The 15,087-nt window shown below is 32.0% G+C and overlaps 1 protein-coding gene across 9 annotated transcripts in view; it reads left to right on the forward strand.

The window, feature by feature from the left end:
• Positions 1 to 15,087, forward strand: part of NBEA (neurobeachin) — a 667,980-nt gene that overhangs the window by 154,840 nt on the left and 498,053 nt on the right. For all 9 annotated transcript variants that reach the window (XM_044249587.1, XM_044249579.1, XM_044249580.1 and 6 more), the window contains 5 exons: positions 3,835 to 3,987; positions 5,778 to 5,946; positions 12,591 to 12,670; positions 13,368 to 13,430; positions 13,527 to 13,624. In XM_044249587.1, coding sequence (XP_044105522.1) covers positions 3,835 to 3,987; positions 5,778 to 5,946; positions 12,591 to 12,670; positions 13,368 to 13,430; positions 13,527 to 13,624 — 563 coding nt within the window. The remainder of the gene's footprint in view (positions 1 to 3,834; positions 3,988 to 5,777; positions 5,947 to 12,590; positions 12,671 to 13,367; positions 13,431 to 13,526; positions 13,625 to 15,087) is intronic.

Genomic DNA, 15,087 nt, shown 5'->3' on the forward strand with positions numbered 1-15,087 from the left:
CCATTGTGGGCTGTTCTAAATGTGTGAAAGACCTCTTTTTACTGAATAGCAACTTGTCCCTATAACATCCATTGCTCCTGTTTGATTTAGTTACTTCTGAAGTGGATGTTATTTTTTCCAGGCTTCTGAAATTCTATTTCCAGATATGTTCCATCACAATTCATATAGCGCTTATCATACAGATTATATCCTTAGTTATCACACAAAAGTAATGTCATATAGTTTTAATTTCAGAGCATGCATTTTACAGATTTGTAACTATCAATTAGACAAATATAACTTTTTAAAATAGCTTTGAGAAATGAAAGCAAATATCAAAATAAAAAAAAATTTAAAGCAATCTTGTAAACTAAACACATTAAAACAGAATTGGACATCTTTTATCTTCTCCTAATCAGTGTTTTTGTCTTATCTGTCCTATTCTTATTCTGTTCTTAAATTTAACATGAATTCAGTTAAATATCTGCCGAGGATTATGGCAGGTACCAGACAGAAAAAAAGATGAATAAGATATATCATCTTTTATTACAAGAAAGAAAGATATATGAATAATTAACAGTAATGGAAGGCAGAAGGAAGAAGTACTACTTATGGTAAAGATAATATGCTATTGAAGGGAACTTTCATTTTCTGCCTGATTGGATTTTTGAGTAGGCCAATAAGAAACAACAAGTTTGGAAAGGTATTTCCTAAAGATCAATTTTAGAATAAGAACTACCACCTAAGAGTTTAATTGCTATAAAAAAAACTGATACTTTTTTATTAATGTGGAAGGAAGACCTCATGTGATGCTTCCAGCATATCCTTTTATAACACAGCAAGTTAAAAACTTGTATTCAAATTATGAATTACTTCCTCAAATGAATATTTTTATAATGGCCAATCTGATTTTATATTGCTTTAGTATTCTTTATAAACACAACAATATTTTTTTTTATTTTTATTTTTTAAGGATTTATTTATTTGGCAGCAAGAGGAGAGAGAGAGCGAGCGTGAGGGAGCACAAGCAGTGGGAGTGGCAGCCGGAGGGAGAGGGACAGGCTGGTTCCCTGCTGAGTAAGGAGCCCAATGCAGGGCTTCCAGAATTCTGGGATCATGACCTGAGTTTAAGGCAGACACCTAATGGACTGAGCCACCCAGGCACCCCAACACATGATAATTTTATAGGGTAAAATCTAATCTCCAAAAATGTTTATCTAGGAACATGATCTGACTGTTTTATTTCAGAGTTTTTAAGCATAAAAGTAGAATTTACCAGATAATGTTCTTAAAGTCATTATTACTGAATGAAAAGACATTTATAATCATTGTAATTATAAACTTTGTCAAATTATAGCTAGTAAAGGAGGGGCTAAAGCTTTATATAACCGTTGATCTCTTGTTCTAATTTTCTTCACCTACAAATAAAATGTTTTAGAATTTTAAAGTATTGTATTTTTATTAAAGTTTCTTTAAAGTGAGTGTTCAAGCTTTGATTTTTCTCTTTACTTAAATATTTATTTGCTTTTGTCTTCCATCCCTTGCTTTAATGATTCAGCTCATTGTTAGGATCATTTTTCTATCTTCTTATTAAATTTTCATGTAAAGTTATGCTTCTAGGCTTGGTTTGAATTTTGTGGGACTATTGCTTATCTACTTACCACTGGTGTTTTGTCAGACATACAAGTATAGTAATAAAAAATCATTACTAGCCTTATCATACTTAAAACTAATTGGTCCCTACTCAGTAAATCCTTTTCCTAGTCACTCTTCTACAAATTTGCTATCCTCTGTGTTTTTTTGTGCACTTACTGACATCTAACTTGTTACATATTTTACTTTTTTATGTAATACTATATCCCTGTCCTCTCCTCCCTTAGAATTTGAGTTCTGTGAGGGCAGGAGTTTTTCAGTTTTGTTAACTGTTCTTTCCACAGTGCCAAGGAGAGTCCCTGGCAAATAGTAAGTACTCAACTTGCGAATTTTCCAAATGACTAAATGAAAAGTCCTGACTCTGCCTTTAAGTAAAGGAAATGGATGCAAGGGTTTTACAAGTTGAGGGAACATAGTAGAGAAAGCAGATGAAGCTAACTGCTGTTGTGCAAGCAAAATTTACCCAAAGAAATACTTTGTTTGGCTCACTGAAAAGTTTTCTAGTTATGAATTTTTAAAGAATTTTTTTTTCTTTTCTAGTTATGAATTTTATTTACTTTAGGTACTTTGGGCAGTTCTCACTACTGTTTATTGTCTCCTACCCTAAAGGCATACACAGTTAACTATTTGAATATTGTGATCATATGAGTTTGTGATACCTTGTGTAGAACTGTGAAATGCATAGCATGCTTAAGAGAAAGTTATTGAGCTGCCCTTGTTAAGTAAACCTATGGGAAATAAAATTGGTAAGACAATTTAAACTCTTTTAGACCTTAATTATCCTGTAGTGATACTTGGACTTTAGTCACTGGATAGTGGAGAGAAAGTGTGATGTGACCTGAGCTCTGGGCTTGAGTGGTAGATGGTTCTTTATCCTAGGGAGTATCAAAAAGGATCACTAGATGAGGAAGAAAACATTTCTGTAGTAAAATATATTTTTGACAGTCAAATCAGGATTATTGGCTTTTAAAGAACAGCATTTCCTCTATAATATTTTCATCTGAAATTATACTTGAAGGTGGTATTTTCCAATTTTCCATTCAAAATATAATGCAAGCCTCATGTGTTATTTAAAAAGTTCTAGTAAAACATAACCAGTGAAATTAATTTTAATAATGTATATAATTTAACCTTATATATCCTAAATATTATCACTTCAACATATACTCAATTAAAAAATTATAAAGGATATTTTGCTTTATTTTTTATTCTGAATCTTCAAGTCTGCACATGTTTATAACACTTACCACCTAGGACTGGCCACATTACAAGGCTCAGTAGCTATACATGGCTAGTGGCTTCTCTATTGGACAATTCAACTTTTAGGTTTGGTTTTAATTTTGGGAGGTCTGTCATTTATCTAAATAACATTGGTAGTAGGTTGCTTATTGGCAGTTGAAAATCATGATGGGGATGTTTAGCAAAGAGATATTGCTATATGAAGCTATGGAAACATAAAATATCACTGAGAGAATGATTTTATGGGAAGAGAAACCAAATAAATAAGTTTCAGCAGTTCCCATCTTTGAACCAAAGGGCACTGGGGAGGAATTTGAGGATCATGAAAGCCAAAAGGGCAGTATTTCCAGGAAAGTAAGACGTACTTTTCATACAATGGCTAGGTTGAAAGGTTTATGCTAAGTAAGATGCATTGCATTTATCCGTGTGCAACTTATTTGTGACTTTATGAAGAAATGATTCAGTGGAATGGTGGAGTCAATTTATTTACCCATTGTTTTGGATCTCGTGAAAGCACTTCTCTTTTCCAGTATCGTGTGTGTGTGTGTGTGTGTGTGTGTGTGTATGTATTATCATGATAATAAGTTTTATGCCATTTCAGTTTCCTTTGAGATCTGTCCTTTAGTCAATTTATATAAAAATGGGCTGAAACCATTTTTGTTCATAACTGATTTTATTTCTTTAGTTTGTGTTGAGAGTGGAATTATTTAACCTGAGTTACTTACCTGCAGTTATTCTGGAAAGGGCTTCAGGTAACAAATTGTCATTCAGAAAATTATCTTAAAAGCTAATGTTTCTGAATTTAATTAAGTTTTGAATAGCAAAAGAAATATATGGTTTTATAGTATGTTTAAATTATTAGGTATGGCATTATGAAAAATTCATATGTATTTATTATGTCAGCAGTCTTAAAATTTGATATTCTGAGTATTTTTAGCTTGAAAATCTTTTCTTTTTCTTTAGTCATCAAGAGTTCATATAACTAGAGCTGTCCTGGAGCAATTTTTATCCTTTGCAAAATACCTTGATGGTTTATCTCATGGAGCACCTTTGCTAAAGCAGCTTTGCGATCATATTTTATTCAACCCAGCCATCTGGATACATACACCTGCAAAGGTAAAAATTTCATTCTCATTCATTTTATTTTAGTGTAAAATTAATAATACGATCTAAACTATGCAGTAGAAAGCATTTGTTTTTTTTTCAGCATATTGTATAGTCAACCCAAAACAGTTGTGTTACTAGAATCAGCAACCAAAATATTAAATATATAAATATTAAAATAACTGAAAATTATTATATTGATACAATAACTGCATTCTCAAGTTAGTAGTTGTATTTCATATCTTTCCAAGAAAGAATTTGGTACACTGATTATTAAGACTAAGAAAAGAGAATGTAATAGGCAACTAATTATATAATGATAATTACAATCATTGTGACTGAAAATTGCTTATATTGTGAATACGGAATTTATATCATGATTGTAAATTTCTTTGTTTTAAAATAAACATATACATTGTTTTTTATATATCAACATAATTTTTTTTAAATTTTGCATACATAAATTTAGCCCTGTTATACTCTAGTGGAAATCAGTAATGGAGTGATATTCTTTTTTTTTTTTTCCAATTTATTTATTTTCAGAAAAACAGTATTCATTATTTTTTCACCACACCCAGTGCTCCATGCAAGCCGTGCCCTCTATAATACCCACCACCTGGTACCCCAACCTCCCACCCCCCCCGCCACTTCAGACCCCTCAGATTGTTTTTCAGAGTCCATAGTCTCTCATGGTTCACCTCCCCTTCCAATTTACCCAAAAGCACATACCCTCCCCAATGTCCATAACCCTACCCCCCTTCTCCCAACCCCCTCCCCCCAGCAACCCACAGTTTGTTTCGTGAGATTAAGAGTCACTTATGGTTTGTCTCCCTCCCTATCCCATCTTGTTTCATGGATTCTTCTCCTACCCACTTAAGCCCCCATGTTGCATCACCACTTCCTCATATCAGGGAGATCATATGATAGTTGTCTTTCTCCGCTTGACTTATTTCGCTAAGCATGATACGCTCTAGTTCCATCCATGTTGTCGCAAATGGCAAGATTTCGTTTCTTTTGATGGCTGCATAGTATTCCATTGTGTATATATACCACATCTTCTTGATCCATTCATCTGTTGATGGACATCTAGGTTCTTTCCATAGTTTGGCTATTGTGGACATTGCTGCTATAAACATTCGATGGAGTGATATTCTTCATGAGAGTGGGCTGCCTTTTATGGTTTTCAGATTCCAGATTCCACATAACTTTGCTTAATTTATAAAGGGTCTGACTTTTATTATTGTTCAGCATGTTAGTTGTGGTGCTAAGCTCAAACTTTAACTTTGTTCACTTTTTAAACAAGTTGTTTGACTTATCTCTCTACTTACATGGTTAGATTCTGATACTTTGACAATGGGTTAAGAAAATTTGGAATTATATTAACTCTTAGGATATATGATTGTGTATATTTTTTCCAAATGTGATATAGCTGACTCGTGTTAGTTCTGTACCTTTGAGCTGCTGAAATATATTTTGATTAAGGGCTTTAGATTAGGTAACTTTTAAAATAATTTAATCTTCCTATCAGTTACTTTTGATCAATTAACTCATTTAAAATTATTTCATTGTTAATAGCTACAGATTATCTTTATTAAAATAAGTTTTCTTAGAATGTGTTGGCTGCAGATTATTTTTGTTTAAAAATATAAATACTATTTAATAAATAGTTATTTTTAACCTCATAATAAATGGTTCTTTCTTGGTCTTTACTAATTTGCATTTAAATTAGAATGTATGTATATAATATAAACTCTTGAGACATTTTAAATTTATTTTAATGCTTTGTTAATATTCTGTATTAGGTTCAACTTTCCCTATACACTTACTTGTCGGCTGAATTTATTGGAACTGCTACCATTTACACCACCATACGCAGAGTAGGAACAGTATTACAGCTAATGCACACATTGAAATATTATTACTGGGTCATTAATCCTGCTGACAGTAGTGGCATTACACCTAAAGGATTAGGTAAGTATAGTACTACCACTCATTCATTGTACTAATACTATTCTATATCCTGAGTACTATTATAGGCACCAGAAGTGCACAGTTATGAAAATATCACTGAACTACTGTCTTTCTTAATGTAACCTTGTATATTGAGAATTTTTTTGTGGTAGAGAAGTTCGTAGTTCTGAAATATTAAGTTATTTTTAGAATAAAGGCGGGTAAAAAATAATATTCTACCTTTTAGCTGATTGCTTTTTGTGCTCAGGAAGATATATTTGTAATATTAAAATTAGCTGAAGTTGATTCTGGACAGATGTTCTAATACTGTTGTTTAAACCCTTTGAGATAGTTACCTTTCTTTATGTTTTTCCCCCAAACTTTACCCTTTAATGTAAGTGTAGTAGAAACTAATTTAATACTTCATTGTATTGTTTAAAAAATATTGCCAGGGTGCCTGTGTAGCTCAGTTGGGCATCGGACTCTTGGTTTTAGCTCAAGCTATGGTCTTGAGGTCTTGAGATTGGGCTCTGCCTTTGGCTCTGTGCTCAGCGCAGAGTCGGCTTGGGGGTCTCTGTTTCTCCCTGTGCCATGCTCATGTACATGTGCATGGGTGTGCTCACTTTCTCTTTCCCTAAAATAAAATAAGTAAAATCTTAAAAAATAAAAATAAAAAAAATCACCAGTTTCCTAATTATATAAAAATACATACTCATCATAGAAAATAAAATGATGGAGAAAAAAAATATTCATAACCCAACCCCGGACATAAGAACTGTTACAAGCTTGGTGTATGTTCTTCCACTGTTTTTCATTGTATTAAATATGTGAAATATTTAAACTTACAGAACTGAGATTTTCTTGATCTTTTTCTGTTTTCTTCTTGACTATACATAGTAATCTAAAAGAATGTACCATTTACATGTTTCTAAAATTTTGATCCTATAAATAACAGTGATCTATTCCTTTGTATATAATCATTTACTTCCATCTTTGATTTGTTTAAAATTACTGAGAGAATAACCATGTAGTATGGGAGAGTGCTTTTCTCAGCTTACTAACAATAGTGTTGAAAAGTATTGCTTCATAAAAATCTTTTTAATAAGGGAAAATAACATTTCACTACTTTAATTTTCATTTATTAGCTTATGTTATGCCTTTTATTGATAGGACTTTAAAAATCGTGTGATTTGCAATCTGGTATATTATTCTGTCATTCATGACTTTTTTGTTGCTTTTAGTCTTGATAATGCCTAAAATTTACTGAATGTTCACCATGAGTTTGAATCTACACTAAATATCCTGTTTATTTTGTGTAGTCATTTATATATAATGTAATTATATATGCATAGACATGTTTACCTCATACACATTGGACTATGTACTAAATTGTCAGAATCACTGTTATGTTTTCAGTTTGGAAACTGAAAGTTGGTACAAAGTAACAGAACTAAAATTTGAATCATGTCTATGTGATTCAACACCTTTTTAAAACACTGTACTCTAATAGTTTCTTTACCCCAAACAGATCATATATTCATACATATTCATTTCTGCTTCAGAAAACGAATTTCTAATTTATAGAAAGTTGCAAGAGTTATACAGAGAATTACCATATTCCCACCGTGTTTTCCAGTATTTTATATTTTACCACGTAGACTTTCTCATTCTCCATTTTTATGTAATATAGTGATATATACATGCATATATTTTTTCTGAATCAGTTGAGAATAAATTATAGATGTGATACTGCATTACCTCAGATAGTTTACTGTTTGTGTTCTAAAAGGTATAGTCTTAGATAACCAAGGGCAACCATTAAAATGAGGTAATTAACATTTATACAATGCAGTCATCTAATCCAAAGCTCGCATTTAAATTTTACAATTATTCCAATAATATCCTTAATCTTTTTTTTTTTTTTCCTCTGAATCCCAGTCGAGGATTGTGTATTGCATTAGTTGCCTTGTCACTTTAATATTCTTCAATACAGAATAGTTTTTTGTTAGTATTTCTTTGTCTTCCATGACTTTGATATTTTCGAAGAACACAGACAAATTACTTTTTAGAATGTCCCTTAATTTGGATTTGTTTGATATTTGCTCATGGTGATCCAGGTTTTTCATTTTTGGTTGGAGTCGCTTAAAAGTCATACCAGTTCTGCTGCATCATATCATGTCAAGAGGCACATGACACGGAGTTGTCTTATTACTGGGAATATTGATTTTGCTCATTTGATTAGTGTGGTGTTTGCCAGGGTTCTTCATTATAAAATTAACTACTTTCCCTTTTGGAATAATAAGTATTTGGTAGAGAAATACATTGAGACTGTGTAAATATCCTGTTCTTCAACAAACCTTTGCCTCCTGGTTTTTGTTCATCAGTGACTCTTGCCATATTGATCTTTATTATGATTGCTGCTAAATGGCAATATTTTCTAAGACATTTATTTGTTTGAATTCTATAAGAAGGAATGTATTTATTCTCTTCCATTTATTTGTTCATTTTATATCAACACAAATTTCATGGATTTGTTTTATTCTGTGTACTATATCGATAGTTGGCACGTTTTCTCGGCAAAGGGCCACACAGAAATATTTTAGGCTTGGGAAGTCATAGGGGCTTTGTTACAGGTAGTCAGTTCTGCCAGTGTATAGCAAAAAGAGACATAGGTAGTATGTAAATGAATAGGTATGGTTTGTTTTAGTGAAACTTGAGAAATGTTAAGGCTTAATGGATTTAGCCCAGCAACTATCCCGTGGATTTTATCATTATTTATTGGATTTAAGGTTGTCCCACATTTTGCTTGTAGGAGACCTTCACATGAGATTTGGTTCTTTATGACAGATGTTTATAATTATTTAGTACTAGCTCTCTGCCACAAGATGTTTTTGCTTCATTTTATATTTACCCAGTTCTGGAATCAACCATTTCTCCAAAGAGCCCTGGTTTGTTTTAGTAGATGTGGGTTTTGGAAACCAAGATTTAGGTGTTTGGTGTGCTTGTTGTACTTAACTGCTCTTTGAGTGGCATTGCTTCTAGGGATTCTGCGTGGATCTAGGAAATACAGGTTTATACATAGAAACCTTCCTTTCCAGTTTAAAAACTCATCGTTCAAAGAAGCCTTAAGCTTATTATATTTATAGCTTTCTTCTTTCAATAGTGAAAAAAATCTGCCTTAGGTGATCTTTAATAATGTATTTATATATTTGCTTATCCTAGTTTATGACGCAGTGTTCTGACATGTGCGCCATCACCTTCTCAGATTAGATATTGCCAGTCAGCCCTGACCATCCCCTCACCTCTAACTCTGGCTGATCCTTGTCACCTCTTTAGACCTGATTGTTTCTTCACTGCTGACCACACTAGTAGCCCATTTTGTCTCCTCACTCTGACCCTGAAGGTCCTGCCAGACTTAGTTGCTTCTTCAGCCTTGCCAGCATCTGGTGTTTCCTTGTCCTCTGCTTTTTTCTCCCATCCCTAGACCCTCAAGCCTGGCTGGCTCTGGCTTCTTCAAGGAGAGGGGAGGGAAGAAACCAAATACATATATTTTAAAGAAAAGTTACAAGAAACTGGAAGAGAATTTCTTTTTCTTTATGGGTTATTCTTTTTTTTTTTTTTTAAGATTTTATTTATTTATTTGACAGACAGAGATCACAAGTAGGCAGAGAGGCAGGCAGAGAGACAGAGAAGCAGGCTCCCCTGTGGGCAGAGAGCCCAATGAGGGGCTCGATCACAGAACCCTGGGATCATGACCTGAGCCAAAGCAGAGGCTTTAACCCACTGAGCCACCCAGGCGCCCCTCGGTTATTCTTTTTTAATGCATCTTTTTATTTATTATTTTTAATGTATCTTTTTAATTTAACTTTTTAGTCTATCTGAAATTAACTTCGATATTTAGTGAAAAGAGGCTTTTACTTGAAACACGGCTTTCTACATAACAACTTTTTTCAATACCATTTTGAACTGAAATGCTTTCTTTTTCTTTTAAGGACACTGTAAAAGATAATTTGTACACACTAGCTTTTCATAGTACTAATTCATTTGCAGGCACTGACTTGAGAAGTAGGGTCTTTTGGCTTTAGCTCTTATTTAACACTTTTTAAATTATTATTCTGTCAGGTACATTATAAAAAATTTATTTATATTAATATGGTACCATAGTAATACATGATCTTAGTTAACAAGTAGAATGATACAAAGGTTTATAAATAAAAACTTACTTATCTCCCAAGGAGCCAGTATGACCAGTTTTATATTCATCTACCTCTTTTTCTCTGTTCATACAAACACCAACTTACACATGCCTATATGTAGATGCTTCAAATTATAGGTGTATCAAAGTTCTATTTTGAATACATCATAAATGCAAATATGTAAATATGTAATAAACCTCATATGGGTCTCACCAAACTTGAGAGGATATTACCATAAACCTGTATTTACCTATCTTTGGTCATACCTTCCTCCCATTCCCAGCCATAGAGATAACACTATGCTCAATTTTGTTTCATGTTTTCTTTTATGTTTATTATGCCTTTCCTTACTTGAATGCTTATTACTTTTTAGTATGCTTTACTACTTTGCTATTTATATGTGTATTCCTAAGCAATTGACTGTTTAGCCTTCTGTACTTTACATAAATGGTATCATTTGTGATTTATGTCACTTTTATATTTGTAAAATATCTGTTTATTCTATTTTATAAAATAAGGATTCATATTATGTATATAAATAAGACTCATACATATGTGTGTATTCTTCTGCAATATCCTCTTTACATTTTACCATGTCTGAAAATAGTAATTATAGCTAACATTTACCGAATACTTATAATTAAAATGGACCAGGCACTATTCTAATTCCTTTAACATGTATTGCTTTGTTTAGTTCTTATAAAATACCCTGTGACATAAGCACTATTATTACTCTCATCCTTCCAATTAAAAAAGAATGCTCACTAAGATAATATAAAACTTGTCCAATTTCATTAAATGAAAGTAAGGAAATTATTACTAAAATAATGGCTGTCTCTGATGGGTTGGAATGGAGTTGAAGCATGTGATCAAGGTATGGCTCAGAGCTGAGGACTGGTGTAGGGTGAGGACTTTAGTATGCTGGAACAAGCTGGTGCATAGCCAATTATTAAATATTTAGGGATTTTACAACCTGGTTTTTAAAACCATTGGTAGCCTGAGCTTGAATTCAGTCATAGTGGGAATATTTATATAACAATTCAAGTCAGGACCTCACTCCTTCACTCGTGTAGTTCCTTTATCTGCACACCAATTGTTAATGGATTTCTTTGCCAGGTTACTGTGAGTGTTCAGTATCTTGACCTAATACACGTGTTCATTTTATACAATTCATTAAGTTGTACATTTACATCTTCTGTATGTGTGCTGTATTTTACAATGAAAAACAGGTTTGTTTGTGTTTTTGGGATGAAGATCATGAGCAGATAGGGAGGGGCAGAGAGAGAGAAAGGGAGAGACCATCTTAAGTAGGCTCTATGCTCAGTGCAGAGCTGGATGTGGGACTTGATCTCATAACCCTGAGATAATAACCTGAACCAAAATCAAAAGTCAGACACTTAACCAACTTAGCTATCCAGGCTCCCCCACAAAGAAAATTATTTTTAAAAAATTAATACCAAGTGTTGGTAAGGAAGGAAACAGTATTTTGTACACTGTTGGCAGCAGTGGAGCAAAAAATGTTGAGGGCGGTCTGGGAAATGAGAAAGAGATTTCTTTCTCAAGAATAAATGGAATGGATGGTTTGAGTAATAACTTGTATGTAAATATTTGTTGAGTGAATAAAAGATGTTATAAATTATACATATGTGGATTTTTATTTTAAAACTTATGAAGAAGCTATATAAATCCTTATTGCTTCAAGAAAGGCTTGATATTTAAGGGCTTTCATGGTTCTAGCTAAATAGTTAAAGATATAATTTAATTATTATATACTTTGTAAGTTATATATATCATTGAATAATCTCATTTATTGGTAAGTAAATATTTTCAATTAATTACTTTGAAATTTAGATGTTATGATGGAATTGATAGATACACTAACTGTTGACATTCATTTTCATTTATTGACTCATGAGCATTTATTGAGTGTCCATTATGATATGTATTTGGTATATACAGGTAACATGGGGGGGAAAAGCTGCAAAGCAAATAATTTCAATAGAGTGTCACTTTTTCTGTGCTTTGTTATATACTGTGTGGTGTGAAATTGGAGACAGTCTTTAAATGAAGAAAGGTTTAATTGGAGATGAAAGAAATGTTGAGAAAACTTGGATTTGGGGAAAAGGGGAACCTATTAAATTAATAAAAGTAGAAAAATTTATGTAAACACTTGATGATTATACACTTATGAATGGATGGTAATATTATAATTTTTTAAGAAATAATTCTTTCCCCCAAATCTGACATTTGGTGAATAATTTGAAATTGCCAAAATCTGAAAATTAACGTTTGGACCCTTTGATATAACTGAAATGATATAGTATTAATACTAACAAATATTATAATCCTAATAAATGCAATTTGAAAAGAATTCCATAGTATTGTAACATAATTGCATTAAACTTATTTAATATCATGACATTTCCCCCCCCTTTTTTTCTTTTCTTTATGTTTTCTGTTTTATTCTAGATGGTCCCCGGCCGTCACAAAAAGAAATTATATCACTACGGGCATTTATGCTACTTTTCCTGAAACAGCTCATACTAAAGGTAAAATAATTTTACATAATTTAGAATTGTAGTATATTAAATAAAGAGGAATTTTTTGGCATTGTTTAAAATCAATATTGTTAAATTAGTGGTAATTACTTTGAATTTATGAGTAGCTTTCAAAATCCTAAAGTAAATCTTAGTGTTAACTTTTGTTAAACTTCACTTTTTGCTGATCTTCTTTGAGATCATCCATTCTAAGGGATATAAGAAATGGACAAAGAACATATGCATAAGAAATGAGCATATAGTTTTTATTCTAGAAAATGAACTGTGTGTCAGTTCGAGAGGACTTACATTATGTATTTTATCACAGTAGGATTTTTAAAAGATTAAGATAAAGAAAAATGGAAAATAAAAGTAAAATATACATCAGTTGGTCCTATAAAGTTTTGCATTAAGAAAAGAATAAATGGTTAGAAAATAATAATAAGAATACAGTTAGGTGAGCAAAATATACGAACTTTTGATAGTGATGGTCAGTCAAATATTAGCAACTTTAAAAGACTAGGTACAGTTTTCCAAATATTTACTTAATTATGTGGAAAAAGAGAGTTTATGAATTATGGCATATTTAAAGATTTAATGAAAACATCACTACTTGTAAGTTCTTATTTTCTTTTAAACTGATCATTTGATGTCTATCTTTAAGGTATTAATTTTAGATTTAAATAATATACATATTTTTTAAAATTAGGATCGAGGGGTCAAGGAAGATGAACTTCAGAGTATATTAAATTACCTACTTACCATGCATGAGGTAGGACATGGTCTGGGTCTTCTATTTTAATTATTTTATGTAAAGTACTAGAATAAAATATTAACTAAAGAAATATTGGTGATCCTTTTTATGCAGGATGAAAATATTCATGATGTGTTACAGTTACTAGTGGCTTTAATGTCAGAACACCCAGCCTCAATGATACCAGCATTTGATCAAAGAAATGGAATAAGGTATGATTATAATAATGGTATTACTAGCAAACTTTAATTGAGTACAGTTGTGCTTTCTAGAATAACTCCTTCTCTAGAAACTTTTGAATAAATATGGCAAAATCTCACTAAGAAAGGAATAAATGGAGAAAACTAGTATTAATCTTCTAATACTCAAACTGATGAAGTATTTAAAGAATGGGTCTTGGTCTCAAGAAGAGTAATTAATTTATTGATGCTATAGTAAAGATTTCAAGTAGTGTGAAGAACAATTTTCTTTTCTTTTTTTTTTTTTTTTTTTCAGGAAGACAAGAGATCATGGTATATTTCAGCAAAAGAGAGCACAAGAAAATTATATGAATTTAGGCTAAAGAACTAGATAGTGGCCAAATTTGGAAGATACATAATAGAAAGAAGTTAAGATTTTATTTTGCTGGTGATGAAATAAAGTATTTTGAATGGGGTACCAGTTTGCTCAGACTTCCATTTTGTTAGATTTATAGTCAGCAATGTGGAAAATGAACTAGAGAGGGAGAAAATTGATATAGCAAAATAAGTAGATTATTTTATTCATCAGTATTAGGGATGATGAGTTGGGAAATGGCAATGTAATTGGAACAAGAGGACAAAACCAAGAGAGTTTGAAGTTTAGTTATAATGATTTTAATTAATTATTACTTGATTAGTATTCTTACAAATATTGGCCTATAACCTAGCCCTTTAGGGATTCTCCTTTTTAATTTTTCTGAAGTCTAAATTATTAGAACAAAGAGGAGGAAATCTAAGTTAGACATGTGAAACTCAGTGAACTTCTACAGGTTGTAGAAGAATTTGGAAATAATACACCTGCCAAGGGATGTTAGTAGTGCTTCTTTTACTTGGCCATTTATATCAACAAATGACAGTTTTCTAGATTTTAAGGACTCCTTTCCAAGTCAGAGAAGCAATCACATCATTTCTATTGGATGTCCTGTTTGAGTTATCACTGTGACCTTTTGAGTTTACAAGCCATGGAGTTACTACTTTATTTGAAGAAGAGGATTACACATCTAATTATTAAGAACTATAAACATTTTCTTACTATGAGTTGAACTATATGAATTTGCTGATACTTAACTGTTTACTAAATAATAAGTTTCATATGGTTCAACCTGATCATATAATAAAGTTATTCTTCTTAAATTATATTTAGACTGAACAATTAGTATCTTTTTTTTTAATTTTAATTTTTATTTTTTTAAAGATTTTTATTTATTTATTTGACAGAGATCACAAGTAGGCAGAGAGGCAGACAGAGAGAGAGAGGAGGAAGCAGGCTCCCTGCTGAGCAGAGAGCCCCATGTGGGACTCGATCCCAGGACCCTGAGATCATGACCTGAGCCGAAGGCAGCGGCTTAACCCACTGAGCCACCCAGGCGCCCCTGAACAATTAGTATCTTTGACCTTAGATGCTAGTATGTCTTTTATTTATTATATTGACTGAT

The sequence above is a fragment of the Neovison vison genome, chromosome 5 (genome assembly GCF_020171115.1).
Source record: "Neovison vison isolate M4711 chromosome 5, ASM_NN_V1, whole genome shotgun sequence".
NCBI classification, from domain to species: Eukaryota; Metazoa; Chordata; class Mammalia; order Carnivora; family Mustelidae; genus Neogale; species Neogale vison.